The sequence below is a fragment of the Sinohyriopsis cumingii genome, chromosome 9 (assembly GCF_028554795.1).
Source record: "Sinohyriopsis cumingii isolate HCF-2022 chromosome 9, ASM2855479v2, whole genome shotgun sequence".
NCBI classification, from domain to species: domain Eukaryota; kingdom Metazoa; phylum Mollusca; class Bivalvia; order Unionida; family Unionidae; genus Sinohyriopsis; species Sinohyriopsis cumingii.
The window spans coordinates 102,570,583-102,589,969 of NC_142969.1; the positions used below are offsets into that span (position 1 = coordinate 102,570,583).

The following is a 19,387-nucleotide window of genomic DNA, read 5'->3' on the forward strand; positions in this document are numbered from 1 at the left end:
TGAAAATGCGGTTCATGACATAGACCAAGAAGACTAGTTTGCAATTAAATTCTTCCATGCGAGAGAGAGAGAGAGAGAGAGAGAGAGAGAGAGAGAGAGAGAGAGAGAGAGTCGTCAGTGATATTGCTAACATTACGGTGATAAAACTTTTGTCAACGACAGTATTTGTTATGTAGATCAGGTGTCAAATTGAGATCCACTGTTTTGCCAAGAAAAGATATTCCGACAGCTTAAATCATTTAGCATCATAATTAATTTTATCCAGGTGAGCTTTAGCGCCTCTTGCGGTAGTAAACACTCGATAAAAAGGGACTAATAATAACGTACATACATAATTAACATAATTAACAGCTGGTTTTGTATGACTGAATGTTTAAATTTATTTAAAAGCCCACCTGAATACATAAGTTGATAAATATGTATGCATTCTTTCCGCTTCTTAAGTGGCTTGAATTTCCAAAATGTGCGTGTTTGAGCGAATGAGAGAAAGACAGAGACCCAGATAGAAAGAGATCAATAGATCAATGTTAATGTATTGACAGAGAGAGACAGACAGACAGACAGAGAGGCAGTGATGTAATGACAGATCGATGTACTCAGGTTCTGACAATTCTATGCATAGTCTATGCCAGTTTGTTTCGAGACAACACGAAGCAACTGCCCAAGTGAGAGTCGATATGCCACAATTTTCACAACATATCAAAGAAGGCAAGTTGACAAAACGGTTGCACATGAAACACAGAAAATCTAAAGAACGTGAATCGTATGCTTTTGATGCACACTAATGGAAAGATAATTTCCAATTCAAATAGACATCAAGCCAATCGCCGTGACAGATATTCATGCATAGGAGGAACTATGCCGTTAATTACCTCACGGACCTATACTTTGAAGCCACGACTTCGAAAATTGAAATCGTACGTTGAAACAAGGAAACACGAAAGCTTTGCATAAGTCTAGAGATGAAGGATCATGATGAATTACTCCACATTATGGCCAAAATTATCCTTCTGAAAAACATTAAAATACTTCATTCTTTCATTTCAAGAACTACTTTTATATACATTCAAAATCATTATTTTACTACTGAATATTGAAAGGATAAGTGCAAGCATTAGCAAGAAAGACGGTGCTTGCGATCCGTACTGAGTGGTACCATTTGCAACGGTGACCCATGAATGCGAGTGGAGTGTACAGCTGAAACTTCGTGCAAGTAACTCGTGTTCTTATTTCCTTGCCATCAACTATCTTCTATAACTGCGTGTAGTTAAGTAAGATATTCTAATACACAAATGCAGAAACATCGAGTTTTGTTCTGACATCTTAACCCGAAATGCAAGTATAGAAATAGATTTATTCCCTTCAGAAATTATACTCCAACAGCCCAACCTGTTATAAAGTCGATTGATTGCGAGGTTAATTCATGATAGTATGGATGGACCAAGTAGATACATATTGGACCATGGCATTTATCAGTAATTGCATGAATCTGAAAATAACCAATTCTTTGACCATTTATTTATCGTACGTATTTCATACATCAGAGCTCGCCGAATCAATCATTTTGTCTATTTTTGAAGAAGAGATTAACTTTGTATATATCCTTTTGTGGCTTTCACTTTGTTTTCTCTCTGAACCCCACCCCCACCGCAAAAAAATAAGAAATAGCAAACTAATATTGAATCGGTGGCTTTCCGACAATGTTTCTGCCTTGATCGTTTTAAAATTATTATATAGGTTAACAACATGCCAGAGGAAACCGAATGTTTTTATGTATCTCAGACACAGCTGTTATGTATATTTGATTTATAATATGTGCTTGACATTTGAATGAGCGTAATGCCTACCTGATTTTTGTCATGATTTAAACAAGACGTTTACTTGAATCTGCGTTCAAGACCTGGGTTTTCCCTTAAGTCATTTGAAGTTAGTATATATGTGATTTGGTAATCAAATATTCTGTCCTGCTTCAAACAAATCCTTAGAAATCTATTATTACATTTTGTTGTTGCGTTCAGACATAATTCTAAAATTATTTTTTCATACTATTCATTGGTATTACAAAGTACTCACTGATATTTGAACTAAAGCATAACTTTGGGATTATTGAGAATTCATTCAAAGACATACTGGATTGTATCATTGTGGTACATCATCACCTCCAAGACTATTTTACCTCATAACACTCCAAATTATTGGTGCATCAGCAGGTTAAAAACTGTTGTAATTCATTCAAAACATTGTATACTTTTGGACGTCCGAAAGAACATTTAAGATTATTTGGGAGAGTCGTAACACATCAAAGTGGTATATAGTTTAATCACCGTGTACTCAGATGCCAAAAGTTACAATGTACGATGTTCCTTGCATTACTTAAAGTTTCCACATTAAGATGGACAGTTATTCTTTTTTCAAAGTCTAATTGCTATAAATCATGTATTATCATGACGTATAACTTTCATTTCGATATAAGTAATTTGGACACAAAGCATCCTATCCACCTTGTCTAAATGTGATTCATTTCAAACTATTAACCTCAATTTACTTCCATGTGATAAATGAAAACGTACATATCTGTCCTCTAGATGTGACATTTATAAAACTCCCTGGATTAGTTCAATGTTTTGCTCGTCAAAGGTTGCAGATAATAAAATGTTGGCTCGTTTAATAAATGTGTTTCAAAATAAGCATATATCACGAGAGCTTACATTTATAAAAATGGTTAAATAATATGACTGTTTGTGTCGTAAAACAAACTGTCAGATCGTTTAATAACTTGGATGTAATCAAAGCATTATTGAAAATCAAGCCCAGCTGTAATTGATTCAATCTAATAAAAACAAAAGCAAAAACACCCTGAAACGTGATATAAAAATGGTAATGTTGTGTACTCTTATATAAACCTGATTATAATTTATGATCTCGAAGAAGGTTAACTAATAAAAAACAGGAAATTCGTTCTTAAACTGTCTTCCTAAACAAATGATATGTGATTTCTAAAGCAAAGAAAAAGTTAGCAAGGAGACATTCTTTCTTTGTCATGTACAAATTAACGGTTGACAATGTAGATTAGTAAATTAATGACCCCATAAAAAATATCATCATTCTATCCTGGCAGTTTCGTGGAGTAACGAATGCTTTACAAACAAACGTTACGTATTAGATACTAAATTTCAGGCTTGACTGCCTTTTCTCCGAGAAACACATTTTTGTGATTAAGTGAAAATCGCAGTTGTTGTGTTCCGAACTGTTTAGGTTAGAAGTGTTGCCCAGTATGTATGTATGCTGGATGGATGGATGTACGCATGCACGCATACATGATTGAATAGATGGACGAATTGATGTGTAGGCTGGAAGGAGAGATATTTCTCATACCTATATGTACCATACTTTTTTCCTAAACATGTTTTTTTTTTTATTCATGGGCTCGTCCTCGTAAAATTAATAAAATTAATACGTAATCTGGCCGTTTTATGCAATTTAATTTGTGTTTCAGGCTTCAGTATTTAATTTCAGAAATATCACGTTTTATATGATCACAGTAGATGTTTGCTCGTTTTAAGTTGGTTCATATCACGCAAGAACATTGCTCTTAATGCTGAGCGCCTTGCGAGGTATCTGTTAGTACCATTTTTATAAGTCTTTGGTATGACTCGGCCTGGGTTCGAACCCACGATATTCCTTATCCGACGTTTTAACCACTAGGCCACTGGAACGGTCCAAGGTTGGATGTATTGTATTGCATTTCATTGCATTGCAATGTATGTATATATGTATGTATGTATGTATGTATGTAGTATGTATGTATGTATGTATGTATGTATGTATGTATGTGGAAAGTTCGGATCTCGGAACTTTTTGTATATGCAGATGATTAAGCGATACAATATTGTTGTTTCAGATTAACTTCCATTCAGTGTTTGAAAAGTTCAGATGGATGCTAAAACAGTCGGAAAAGAATCTCGCTACCTCTACCCTTACACTTACAGTATTAGCTATCCGATTAGTACTGAATAGTCCCTCATGTATCTACCGTAGCATGTCGTGCAAGTACCGTATCTTTTATTCGTCTTTGTTTAGTCATACTAACTTATGAAGAAAAGAAAAAAATATCACTTATTGCACACTGATCGGAACAAAATCACCATTTTTTTCCAGAATGTTTAGACTTATATGTCTCCGGAAATTATAAACAGCTTTACAACACCAATCCTACAGATGGAATAAATGCGTGAAATTATGGAAATCGGGGTTTATCGACCATCTATACTCGCTTATAAGTCTTATGCATAGATCCAGAGCTGCCTTTGCATAGTGCACAGGAACATCCAGACTTAACATTTCTTTTTTTTTAAATTATCAGTCGGAAAAAATAGAACCTGATCTGGCGTTGCATTATGCAAAGGTAGATCCGGGTCTATGCTGTTTGCAGTTGGTCTCGACTTTTAAGAATTTATATACGGTAGTTCCTCAGTGAAAGGTACAGAAGAGATTGCATGATCGTATGGTATGCGTTAATGGGCACTAGGAATATTTTGTTTTGCTATATTTTATATGGATAAATGTATCATGCTTGGTTGCATTTAATATGAACGCTTGATAAACGCACACACACACACACACACACACACACGCATGTAGTTTTTATAGATAGACTATGCTTTCTCTTTCCAATGGTGAAGTATTAATGATTCTAGCATAGGTCTTCGTGTTTCCCTGTCTCTTTGTCCAACAAATCTTGAGCTTTGCAATTTAATTCTCGGTCCAATTATCTCGATCATTGTCCACTACTAATTCTCGGATAGGTCATTTAGTGCCCACTATCAGTGACTGTAATGGACTTTGATTGTTTGTTCCACTCTAAGCTCTCAAAGGAAAGTGGTGTGGAACAAGGTCCCAATGGTGGTGATAGAAGGCAATCGTCTTGTGGGGTGCTAATTAAATGTTGATATAATGCTAGTTTATTGATGTAATTTCTGCCCCACAGGGACAATTTTCAGACTCCATTAGAGAAAGCGGAAAATTGCAGATGGTCTTTTAATTCATGCTCCAACGTTGAGTTATATCATCAGAGAAAGCAAGCTTATGGTAAACCAAAACCCCTCCCGCCACTTGTCTTCGCGCCGCAAGAGCATCCATTATTAATCCACAATATCTGCACGGAGACTATCCATCTATTATCTATGTGGCTAGCTTCCGAATATTATCAAAGAAAACGTGGAAGTAATGCAAACTCTAACAAACTGCATACAAATGTTCCAGCCATCAATAACCTGAATTATTTAATTGCCAGTATAATGAATTGTCCATCTTAGCCGTGGATATTTAAACCTGTCCTTTACCCATCATGCATTACTAACATTCCTCTAAGTGGTACATAGAAACAATAAAAACCTCTCACACTTCTCTCTCTCTCTTTCTTTTGGCTTTGTAATATGTTACATTAAGCGTTTATAAGAAAAAAGTATTTAAAGTGATTATATTAAACATAAGCGACCGCAAGCGAGTTTTAGTCAACCGGAAACTTGTGTAAATGCTATCGAATCGTATTTAAAAAGAGACAATTATACGCATGCGTGCAGTCCATTTTTCCAAAACGTGGAAAAGCAGTTAACTCAATTAACTTAACATGGGTCAGTTGTAATACAGCATTTATGTGAAGACAAAACACGAAAATAATTGAAGAAATTGCATGCATTTTGTGTATGTCCTTATTCTAAATTTAAATCCAAACCGATATATATTCCATTTCATGGACTTGCGAGACATTTTCCATATGGTTATTGCGGTTTGAATAAGTGGGTTAAATAGAGTGCACGTCTTCAACAAACAAAAATTCCATTTAACCTGCCAGGACCCGTCACTTTAATAATTAAAACGATCATAAACTAATCCCATTATTATTTATTTGAGCTTCGCTTTGCTTAAAACATTCCGACAGGTTTATGTTGTTCCTCATAAGGCCATCACGAACAGCAAAGAAAATTGTATCGTACTGACGTCATTCAAATAAATATTAGTGTGAGAAGCCACAAAAGCCCAGTAGATAAAACAATTTCTTATTACATTTGAGGTACGCAGTTTGAGCTTCGTTACAGTCATCTACGTAGGTTGGTCATTGTTCATCTACAAATATCTCACACGTTGTTTGCTAAGACGCCAAGAAGAAAGCAAAACGCAATACCCCTGACCACAAGTGCGATTTTCTTTTAACTTTACACATTTGTTATGTACTGAGGGAAATACTAATCAGACACAAGTTGCCTAACTCGTCTAGGCCCTTTAGCAAAAAGGATGCAAAAATGACCCAAAGAATACTTTCGAAATTTACACAAATTCGAGTAAATCGGAAAAACAAGGTAACAAGTTTCGAATAGTAAAAGGCTTTGTAACAATTGAAAGGAAAAGAGAATAACAATATAGGTATGTAATTAAGTAAATAACAATATGATGAGGGAGAGAATGAGAAAGGAAGAGAACGAAAACGAGACCAAAAGGATGGTGTACAGTTGCTGTTGTCCATTTTGTTTATCCAGTAAGTGAACAATTTAGAATATAATTGTAAGCCTTTAGGTTTAAGTAAAAATAAGGCCTTCATGCTTGTTATTATTATATTAATACTGGTCATATTATAATCTATAATATCAATTTTCAGAGTTGTAACGGATCAGACAATCACGACATAAGCCGACGTTTTAATATCACTGGGCTGCGCCATATTGGTCACGTATAATGAGCAGATGTGAATTAACTCCCTTTTTCTTGCTGTAACGTTCCACCAGTATTCAGAAGCTTCGAAATTTTTGTATTTACAACATGTATCCACACAATATGTCTCCAGATTGTTATATTAAACAAATAAATATGTACTGATAAGAATTGAACATTCTTTTATAAAGAGGCGAATCAGCTCTTATTTAAGCATAACTGATCCATTTATCTCAAACTTAATCCTGTGAATGATGTTGCTTTTTGTGTGTTTAATGCCATTTTTCAGCACATGTCATTATATTTGGAGGAGCAAGAACACAGGAGAACTCGATGAAGAACCACCGACCCACTGGAAGCTACTGGCAAGCTTTCTCATATACCCACGTAGTCTGAGCTTAAGACTCGAACTTACGCGGAAAAGGGTGAGGTATCAGTGATCTATAAAGGCGAGCGCCTTTGGGACCCCTCCTATAAATGTCGGCGATTGATTGATGGACAATAAAACTATATAAATTAGTTGGTACATGAAATATATGCAAATACCATCACTTTATTTGATTTTAGATGTCAAATAACAAATTCTTTATAACAAAATGAAACACGGTCAACTTGTCTAGAAATTCGTCCTTCCCAAAACGTAAAACCTCATTTGTTAAGGTTAGCAGTCATCATAAATGGTATTATAAGAGATATTTGACTTCCCCATCTATTTTGATTGTATACCATCTGATCATTTAGACAAACTATTTGATGGCATCTAAGTTCCGTGAAGGTAACTTTATGCGTGTGTGTGTGTTTGTGTGTGTGTGTATATATATATATATATATATATATATATATATATATATATATATATATATATATATATATATATATATATATATATATATATATATATATATATATATATATATATATATATATATATATATATATATATATATATATATATATATATATATATATATATATATATATATATATATATTTTTACCTAAGATTATCGTCAAGCAAAAGATAGTCAATGTAGTTAGCTACGTCAAAAAATGGTAGGATTTAAAACCACTTGCGTGAAGCACAGCAATTACAGTAAAATCATAAATTTCTGACCTATTTAATGTTTTAATGCAGTCGACATTGGCTTAAACAAGCAAGCTAAAACATATTTTTGTATACAAATTAATGTTGAAATTGGACATTGATTAGGCAACAAATATTTTAAAAAATACTCATAAGACGCAATTTTTTCCCCATAGCTCATGACTGTCATACAGTGTTCACTGAAAACGTCATTTAATTACTACGATAAAACGGTAAGCTGCAAATATCGAAGCTTCTATAAGTGACGTCATCATTTGGATAAACCAAACAGAAGTCAATATTCCCTTAGTCGAAGCAGTGTTTTTCTCGGCATTTTTTTCTAAGACTTCGGTAGCTTCGATAACCATAGCAATCCGATTTTCGTCTGCTTTTAAGAGCAATCCGCTTGATGGAAAGCATTTCCACATATATTTATTAATTGTCTCCACTTTATTTTAAGTTAAAAAGAAATCAATCAGCTTAGTATTTTAATACTGTGGATAAGATCCGAGGAAACCAAAATATTTAAAATACCGTAAACTGGTCTTTCACACAAATATTGCAATTACGATCAATTACGTTTGTGACGGGAAGGTTTACTGGCAAAATTTCACGGTATTGTACATTACAGAGAACAATAAAACAAAGCCAAATTATAAGAAATTAAAAATGGATTCATCTACAGATATAAATTTTAGACTTTAAAAAATAAATGTTGTTCACAGTTTGAACATTGACAGTGTTTGTTCTATTCTTTTGTAATAAAATCATAACCGCAGGGTATCTCAGAGATGGATCATGTCATCACATTTATTGATTGTGCTATAATTGCAGCAAAGAATAATAGTCGTGATTTGGAATAAATTGACAGCATCGACTGAAGATTGTCAGTCACAACGCTGGTACATTCTTCAATAGCGAGGGGAAATTGCAAACGAAAGAAATGCAAAGACGCAATATATCATTCAGCAAGTAGACAGAAAAAAAGACAGACAGATAAACAGACAAGCGAACAGATGAATGGATAGACAGATGGGCATCTAGCTAGATAGATGGATGGCTGTAGTGCTTTATAATGATCACAACACGGAAGGATATGAAGAAAGTACAACAATTGTTCCATAGAGTGATTGATAAGATTTCCAGAATGATATAGTTTTATGGTATATTTCCTTTGTAATGATATCAATTAATTGCTGAAGTGATATTAGCATCTCAGAGAGAGAGAGATTAATATTTCTTTCCTTTTATGGGGGGGGGGGTCAATATTGTTGTATTTATTCTTTTACAAACTATATTTGACGGTATCTGAAGTCCTACGCACGAAAACGATATTTCAGTTTAAGTTGGGTGCATAATACAAATGAGACAGAAACCAAGACATTCCGAATTCATGTATCACGTGGAATTTGCTACTATATTTTACATGTTTATAACAGTTGCAGCATCGAAGTAGAAACAATGACTTTGAACTGTCGGTAACATCCAAATTCAATGTTTGGGACTTCGTAATTAGCGGTCTAGGAAAATATCGATTTTACAGATACTGAGGTACTGATTCGGAGGGAACTCTTTATGGCACAGTTACGATAGACTGTAGTCTACAGTGACTAGCAACACGCTATGAGATCTCTACGATAGACTGTAGTCTACAGTGACTAACAACACGCTATGAGATCTCTACGATAGACTGTAGTCTACATTGACTAGCAACACGCTATGAGATCTCTACGATAGACTGTAGTCTACAGTGACTAGCAACACGCTATGAGATCTCTACGATAGACTGTAGTCTACGGTGACTGGCGACACTGTGCGAGCTCTCATAAATTGGAGCGAAAGCCGCGTGTGGATAAAACAGGGGTCCACAACCTTTTTCGGCCAAGGGCCAGATTGCATTTTCTAAGACCACTCGAGGGCCTCAAACACTAATTTATTTAATGTAATTACTGCTTACAGGCCAGATTTGTGTTGTTTTAATTTGCCCTGAGGGCCGGACAGAACACGTCCGCAGGCCGGATCCGGCACACGGGCATGAGGTTCTTCACCCCTGCGATAAAACCAAACTGGGCGTATACTAGATAATTAAAGTAAGCAAAGGCATCGTACGTGTTTCAAAAATATTTATTTACAATATCGAACAAAATAACTGTAAACTTGCATCTGTAAATACAACATGTGTCCTAAAAGGAAATAAAATTAAAAATCGATATTGAAATTAAATTTGTGTCCATGTTTATAAGCTGGAAATTTTCTGCCGTTTGAAAAAAAAAACAATAGCCTTAATCATCAACGTTAAGTATCCCCCTTGCCACTGGATGCAAATGAAATCAAAAGTAAACTTTTTAAATAACGTTTAAAAGGCAAATGTAGGAAGGAATTCTTTAAAATCCTTGCTATAAGAAAAAAAAACAAAGGTAAAAATGTAACGGCATAATATTTTTCAGTGTAATCGACGTAGAGAAGATATGAATGATTAATGACAAAATTAGAGAAGTACATGCTTTGACGATACACGTAATTTGTGTCTGCCGTTTAAATATAATGCACAATAATAAACAGTTTTACAGTCAAAATGAAGTCTTAAAAACACAAACAAATCAGTGTGATAAGAAAAAATATTCAGTAACAAATGGGATTCTGAACTCATCTGTCGTCTACTTCTCCTGGCATGATATTTAAGAATAAGAAGAAAAGAAAAATTATTTCAACATTCTTTCCTAATTTGTTTAACCAACAAATCATGCTTTGCTAGAATACAATAACACCAAAAATAAGATGTTTGCTCTAAAACACAGTCATTTCGTGCAACTTTCTGCGACCTATTTTACAACAGCGGATATTGTTTCGACGGTTTCTGCAAATAGTACACTTCCGAGTTTCCGGCTGAACCTGTCACTCCGGTTGAGCTGCCAGCAGCTCGTATGGATTTGTGTAATTGATTTTGGAAAACCAAGCCTTTCTCCTCCTTTCCGATTTCTGCACATATTTTCAAAAGGCTACATAAATTAGAATGTCATATTATAGCGTTAAGTATATGGCGGATTTCATGTTCTTTCAATGTCAGCTTGAAATGGTCTAAAAAGTCCTTGACGTGTGGAATGATTGTGGGCTTTCGGTGCTGATGTGGGAGGAGAAGAGCTCTGAATATTTCTGATGCCACTTAACAACGGATTACAACAGTTGTCTTCAATATGAGACGTGCAGGAACTAACTGTCGGATTTATCAAATGTGGATGGCTTTCTAAAGAGGTTGGATGTACATTACAGCCAATCAAAGGCGAGCTTTGGATTTGCGGCTGTATGGACATGGACGGAGAGCGAAGTAACGATCCCGGCATTCCTGGAAGCATTTCTGGTCTGGGTCGCAGTGGACTTGGATACGGATACTGGCTTATATTAGGAGAGGTTCTGTGAAGACTGAGGGATGCATAGTAATTTAAAGGGTTTGTGCTGGCTGCAGCCAGACCGTATGGGTAGGTGGCGGCCGCAGCGGCAAGGTAGGCGTAAAGGTGAGGATCGGCGATTCCATACGGCCAAGCCATTGCCATCCTTTGTCTCTTGTCCTTCATTCTGCGATTCTGAAACCATACCTGGAATAAAATTACAATAATTATTAACAACTCGCAAAATCATTCACTTTTGTAACGCTATCATTTTAATCTCAAGTCGTTCACAGTTTATTATTATCGTTGCTCTGGTTGCGAAAATATGTATGACTACTCCCAGATTACTCAGAACAAACAGAATCAGTTAAATACTGTAATTACACTATATGTGAAGCATTTTGGTTCATGTAAATAAAATATACTCCTTTCATCATTGAATTTGAATGCATCCTTCTTAGCGCTCAGTTAGTTCGATCTTTTGGCGATTTTAATGTTATTTGAATTGTTTTGCTTTGCTTCGTTAATTTCTTATTATTTGTTTGCTTGGATGGGTACCTTGATTGTGTTCTCTGCCAAGTTAAGTTCGTGAGCGAGTTCACAACGTCTTGGTCTGGACACATAGTTTTCCTTGTAAAATTCTTTCTCGAGACGGGCAATCTGTTCCCTTGTGAAAGCTGTGCGGTATCGTCTGATGTTACTATCTTCCTGTGTGGATTCTAAAAAATATAAAATGACTATTAATATTTTTTCGAAAAATTACGAATTGCAGTTTGATGATGACATTGATGACATTGCTCACAATTCTTTATTTTATTGGTAAAGATTAAAATGCATTATTGTCATTATTTTCGTTTCCATATCGTAGTTACGGTGATTTGTTATTATTATTACTATTATTATTATTATTACTAGTAGTATTAGTAGTAGTAGTAATGGTGGTGGTGTTATTGTTGTCAGTGGATATATTTTTGAGTTTCTTTCTGTTATTCTTACATTGTTTAAAAGTCGTAGCAACCGTTTTTGTCATTTAAAGTATTCTCTTATTTGGATTAAGATGTTCTTTCTGGTACCCGTTACAAATGTTAGACAAGGGATGTTTCCCTATCAAGCCGCCTTGATCAGAGTTTTTCAAATTCCTTTCTATTGTCCCGCTCTACTAATGGCTTTACTCGTCCACGCGTATGGTTAAATGATACGATATTATTGAATTAAATGCGGAAATCTTCTTCTCTCCTTTTCATAAAAGAATGCCGTTGCTTGTCTTACGCAACTGTTAACAAATATAAAACGTTTGATGTTGGATGTTACTGTGTTGTAAATATTCCCCAATCACTGTTGTTAACAGCTGATAGGGTTATCACTAGCACAGATAAGAGACATTTACATTGTAGATGGAGAGATATAGCCCGATTGTGGACATAATAACAATTGCAATTCATGGGTTGAACATTATCTTTTAGATTGCATCAGACTTTCGGCTACCTTCAAAGTTAAGTGACCAATTGGCCTTGAGGGTGGGGGTTATGGAAGCCTTATTGGGCCCAGCATTTCACCATATGGGGTTATTAGGGCCAATAAACATATCAGAAGCACCAGGATGGATTTGTAATGAGTACTAACTAGGATTTTATGGTTATAAGAGTGTTCATGCTTTCCGGAGCGGTATTCCGTATCAAAGACCTCGCGGATCCAGGGATTAGTAGAAACCAAGATGGTGTTCGGTAACATTTGTGATGCTTCAATTATTAAAGACACTACACTAATTTAATGACACGAGCTAATTTGATATATTTCAGGTTACGGACCGATAAAGATTCATGAACCTGTTCTTATTAGAGTTTATTGAAGTCTGGCCAACAAAAAAAAAAGAAAGATAAAGGAAAGAAAAAAAAAGAATTCATAAGCATGGCATGCCCCCAGACCAGAGCATGGTTCGTTTAGTTTTGTTCATTTTACCATGTCCGAATATGAAGGTTTTATTAAAAATAAATTCATACGTTTTGTGAGCATAAATTATTTTGGAATCATCGGTTTTGTTGATTAAAATTTTTTTATTTATCATTATAAATTTATGATGCACATTTAACCTTTCCTTGAAGCTTTATTGTAATGAATTTATCTTGTTCCTCTCGTTTTTATTTGTGATAAAGATAACGTGCCTAGCATGCAGGCACTGGCATTTCGTAGCAGACGCACGCTTTCGTTTAGTAAACTTTCCCACACCAGACAATATTATTTGGATTGTTTGGCTTTATTGTCTCGAATTTTATTCTCTCTGTAACAATCAAATTAAACAATTATGACTCCTTTAGGAGTGTTTACTTCAGCCATTACTTCTTTATTTATTGAAGGCGTGAATCCTTTTCTAAAGGGTCAGATTGGAGATCAAAGGTACAATCAATATGAAAATACCTTTCCCTTGTTTCCATGTTGGAATCAACCGATTAGTGCTCCTAATTCTATTATGTATCTGTAACAACAACGTTTTAGCTTATCTTACAGCCCCTTTGTTGATGTCTTCGCCAAACAAAAGTTCCCAAGAACTTCAAAAGGTTGTTTTAAAAAATAACCGCAATTAGTGCTAATTTTCAATCAGACGATAGAATCGCCTGCGGTACTGGTACTCGTCTTTTGGGAAATTAATCTTCCTTTCTTCGCATGTCTGTACGAATAAGTTACGAGCACAGTCTAACAATGGATGTGGTTACGTATGTTTCTTTGACGAAATGAACCGGGTTTAGCACGAGAATGATTTGTGACTATAGTTTGAAAATTGTGCGATGTTCTTGGGTAATATGGAGTAATTCACACCATATAATACAATAATGGCTAGATAATTTGGAATATATGTATCGGATATATAAATTATTCAGACCACTTTATAGCCAAATATTTGAGGACCATGAAAGTTATACCCTTCATCAGACGTTAGTCCCCGGCGTATCGAAAACACTTATGTTATCCTCCATAAATTTTCTTAAGTCATATCATTAGTATGTGAAACCAGAGACAGTATATGACGCAAGTGTGTTAGTTTAAGATCAAACTTCGAAAATATTAATCAAATGGAAAGACAATGCATATACAAATAACAAAGACTCCAACTCCCAATTTTTTAAACAGCGCAAATTGAAACATAATCTTGCAATAATTGCGTAAAAAATGTTCGTGTGTGTGTGTGCGAGCTTGAGAAAGAGATCCATCTGCTGTTGACTGAATAATGGCAATGTAATATATATTTCTCTTCCTTTTGTATTTTTTGTGTTATGTGTGTATATTTTGAGATTATGAACAATGTACATAATAATAACAGATTCCTTCAGTTGTATACCAATGAGACGGGTACCTAAGACGTTATGAGAAAGGGTTGACGGACGAGCCTATTTAATACACACCAAAAAATAGGAGCAACGTTTTATCTTAATGTTCCCCACTTGGTCTTTACGACCTTTGATTTACATTGATTAAATTCTTATTACATTGAAGGCTTCCTCTAATTCGTCAGACTCTCAGCGTGTTGCCGATACCAAAGCCTCCCCAAATTGTCCGGCGCAAATTGATTCATGGATCAAACGATTATCAGAATTAATGAACACCTGGTAACTACACCAAAAGTCGAGCAAAGAAGTGAGGTTGGCCATCTCAAAATACACCTACCTAACCTATACATTAGACGTTTTTAGGGAATCGCGAATAAACAATTTGCTCATTCAAAACTTCCCCGAGGTCGTATTTCTAACAGTGAAGAATAAGCGTGTTTTAATAATAATAATAATAATAATAATAATAATAATAATAATAATAATAATAATAATAATAATAATAATAATATTATTATTATTATTATTATTATTATTATTATTATTATTATTATCATTATTTCAATGCATGTGCAATGTTGAGCATATTTAAATGAACAAAAATATGCCCTTTACAAGTAAATAATTGTAACAACTATAAGCTAGGATAAATCTGTAGAGAAATTTATGTTCCTTTTTAAATCCGTTTTATATTCAAAGCGGTATTGTTCTAACATAAATTTAATATTTTTATTGTGTGAATATTAAAAATGTGCAGCAAACATTGTATTATAAGATGTTAAAAGTTCTCGACTGTCGCTGATTACAATGCACTAAATCTATGTGTCAGTCCCGGAAATACAAACAAAAAACAAACAAAAAAACAAAAAATAACGAAACAATAAACAAACACATTTAAATCAAGACAACTGACAAATTATATATCACTTTGATTAATTACTGAACACATCGACTCTGACTACAATGGTATTGTGTTCTTAACATTAGAAACGTAAATACACACGCATAAATAAAACTGCCCATTATTTATTTCTTTTATTTTTCATCATAGTATTAATAACTACTAATTCATATTTTTTTCCTCTCTACTTTCTCGAGCTATGCATCATACAAGCGATACAGTTGAAACACTTGAATGAATCTCCTTTTCTTGGAACAAAAAAAAAAACAACTCTTCATTTCACCCCTTTTCCAATGATTTTAGTAGTAGTAATAGTAGTAGTAGTAGTATTAATAGTTGTGACTTTTTCAGAATTTGTTTCAACACAGCTTTTGTAGGAATATTTAAAAGTATGATCCTCCAATAAAGTATAACAAGAAAGTCTTTCCTGATTTAGTTTGGTTTTGAAATTTGTTTTTGCCAAAAAAATGGCAAGTAAAAGTCCACGCACGTAATACTGCCAAAACTGTATTATGTAAAAAATAAATGCATCCGCAAAACTAATAGGCTTATTACACGTTTTACTAATGGCTCGAGTTTATTTAAATACAATATTTTTAAAGCATAATTTATTGTTATTTTGTAATATATTTTCCATCGCAACTTTATAAAATCTAATAATTCAATTGTTACAAGCTTTTAAATTACTGTTTTATTAAAAACCCAAGCACAGCAAGCCTTTTGTAAATATCAGTGCTGAACAAGACTTACTATCTACATTAAAATATAATGTTTCCAATAACGGAGAAAACAATAGACAATTGCATGGCAAGTTCCAGAAATTTATTACCATTTTTTTTTTCTTGACAAGCGAAATAACCTCGTTATGCTGAAGATCATTTATTTAGAGTAATTACAACATTAATAATTACAATACTAATAATTACAATACTAATAATTACAATACTACAAAGCAAATGACTTGATTGTAGATCTTGATCTTATGTATTGCCTTAATAATATATATTTATTCCATAGCATTTCACCCATTCTATTTTCTATCATATGGAGAAATGTTTAATAATTTCATTACAACAGAAAGAAAGATTGAATGAAGCCATGAAGTTTAGATAGATAGATTCATATGTGTGTGTGTATATATATATATATATATATATATATATATATATATATATATATATATATATATATATATATATATATATATATATATATATATATATATATATAAGCATACATATCTATTCATTGGACAATTTAAGAAGTTTGCGTTAAGCCCTGCCCAGAAAATGTATAAAGGCCAGAGATTCTTTCATGATGCACCTGAAACTTGCGAAATTTTAAATACACGTCAATCAAACAAAAACAAGACAAATTCTAAATCAACGATAACCAAAACAACTTTTTGAGGTATTTTGACTCAATATTTACTGTGTTCCTATATTTTAGTCAGTGTGGTGTAAACATTTCTCATGTGTTGTTCCACACATTATGTAACACGTATCAAGTTACGCTACTGACAGCAGGTCTAAGCCAACCTCACTCCTATTTGCCAGGTGTAGTTCGTAGGTGCTACCTAAGGCTGATTGACATGTATGAAAGGTCTGAGAAGTGAGTCTGTTACAGATAATATCGGACTGTATTGTTGTTTTAAAAAAGCCAATTTTAATGCGCTTTAAATATGTAAACAATCCAAATAGATATAAAACAAAGTTCGTGAGATAGAACGACGATAAACACTCAGAACTCCAGTTAATTTTTTTTAAAACTATGTTACACATATTGTAATCAAGCTATACCTTCTGGGAGTGTGTGTTTGTGTGTGTGTGTGTCATTTATATCCAGATATAATAAAATCAAAATGTTAACCAAAACTATAATTTAATAAAGGCATGTAGATTTTGTTCGTACTTCTGTCCTGCATCGATAGATCAAATTATAATATGTACGGTAATACTGCAATGCTTCTTGGGTACTAATGACACACCAACCACCTTTAATAATGGCTTTACTATTTGTTAAAATTAGTAAAATGCTGGGGAAAATTGAAACAATAAAAGACAAGTTTTCTTAAACAAACAAGAAATGCTCATCGGATTAGGTTGAGGTATTACTCTGTACTATCTCGATGGGTGTGCAAAGGGGCGTAACTCTAAATTTGCATAATGCATAATCTAAAACTGTTTGAAAAAGGAATTATTGCTCGCATCGAGTTTTATTATTTGTGCATATCAATACATTTTGTTTTAATAATTTTTTTAAAAATTGCTATATTTATTTTAAAAAATTTACAATGTATTTTTATAATTAGAATCTGAAAAGTCGAAAGTCGAAAAGTCAAAATTACATAAAATCACAGTAAAATTTAACGGACAAGGACATAGTGCGTATATTTGTGCATAGATATGATACATACTCTGTGTGTGTGTGTGTGTGTGTGTGTGTGTGTGTGTGTGTGTGTTTTTGAAGGAGATGAACTGGTAGACATTACAATACCTACCTTTCTGCATACTCAGTGTGTTTTGTGCTGTATGGTCTTCGTCAGAGTTGACATCCCTGTCAGTGGCTGACCCAGGTCTGGGGATATTTTCATCCCGAGGAATCGGGCTGAGTGAACTGTCTCCCCCATAGGACGAGTCTTCGGAATCACTGGTATTATTCATAAGGGTGCTGAGTCTAACGTCCGATTTCAATGGCATTTCTACCGACAAATCCCTAGAAATGTCTGCTCCCAACCTGTAGTCCATGGTCTGGGATGTGTTTTCTACATCGCTACTTCCACTGTCCGAAGCATCCTCCGATGGGATATAATTCGACATCGTTTGCATAATTATATCAGGGATCAAAATTTCCAGATAAAGTGAATGAAAAAGCAATGCCTGTTCGATCAAGTTCCTTAAATCACATACAGCATGGATCAGACATTACAAAAAATAGAATATTTAAAGTACAAGAGATTTGTTCTTTTTTAAAATTAAGAAGTTTCGTAATCCAAATAAGTGATGTACAATATGAGTGCAATCTCAACTCCGTCAACAGTTATCAGCTGTTCAGTACAAGAACGTCGCAAAGAATGTTGACTATCTTTTGCTGAGCCCACCTTTTTATTCATAAAAGGCGTGTCCTACGATGCATGACAAATCAATCTCGGCGGCGTAATGATATCTATCCAACCACATTATGGGCTATTAAGGCTACTCGACCAATCAGACCACGAGAGAATGTTCATGAGCTAATAACGGCTTTCACTGTCGAGTGGAGGACGTATGATCGGTATAATTTTGATACTGATTATCCATAAGAGGTCTCGTAGCATGAAATTTTCAAATTATAATGGATTAATTATTTTGAAACAGGGAAATGGAATTAAGATATAACAATGAACATGCTGCCTGTTTTAATGTTTCCGCTAATTACTATTCTATTTGAGGGTGACACTGGTCAACGCTTTGGATTCACTATCACTCATGATTTTCACTCTTTTTCCTTTCACTTAAATTCTTTGATTCATTCCTTATCCTCCCATTCTTTCGTTTGTACGTTATTCTTTTTTTTTCAGTCTGTTCTTAATTTCTCTATCTTTTTTTATGTTATCAATATTTCGTATTTTATAGATTTACATTAGTTCTATTTACTCTGTTTTTCTTTCAGTGACACAAGCAGTTTTTAATGCATCGCCGATATTTAAATATTATTTGGACACTTGTGAAACAGATCATGTATGCTTTCTTTTGTAATAGCATCCTATGTCCTTCTCTTCAAAATATTATTTTGATTTTAATTTTTGACCTTAATTTAGAATGGTCAAGATATATTAAAGATTGCATGCAAACGAATTAAAATAGAAAACGACTATATTTTTGCTGGTCATTTCTTTGATATTTGCACATCTCAATATTGTAGTTAAAGTTGAAACTTCACAAATTTTTGTCATTTTCTACCCTCCCCTCTCCATTGCAAAACAACAAAAACAACAACAACACAAA

At 34.0% G+C, this 19,387-nt stretch overlaps 1 protein-coding gene across 1 annotated transcript; it reads right to left on the reverse strand.

The window, feature by feature from the left end:
- Positions 1 to 9,982: 9,982 nt before the first annotated feature.
- LOC149792357 (uncharacterized) lies at positions 9,983 to 18,421 on the reverse strand. Its single transcript, XM_089969381.1, has 3 exons — positions 17,902 to 18,421; positions 11,736 to 11,896; positions 9,983 to 11,384 (listed from the first exon to the last, which is right to left on the reverse strand). Exons 1-3 carry the CDS (start codon positions 18,227 to 18,229, stop codon positions 10,839 to 10,841), a joined length of 1,035 nt encoding a protein of 344 aa, XP_089825507.1. The 5' UTR covers positions 18,230 to 18,421; the 3' UTR covers positions 9,983 to 10,838.
- Between the last annotated feature and the right edge of the window lie 966 nt (positions 18,422 to 19,387).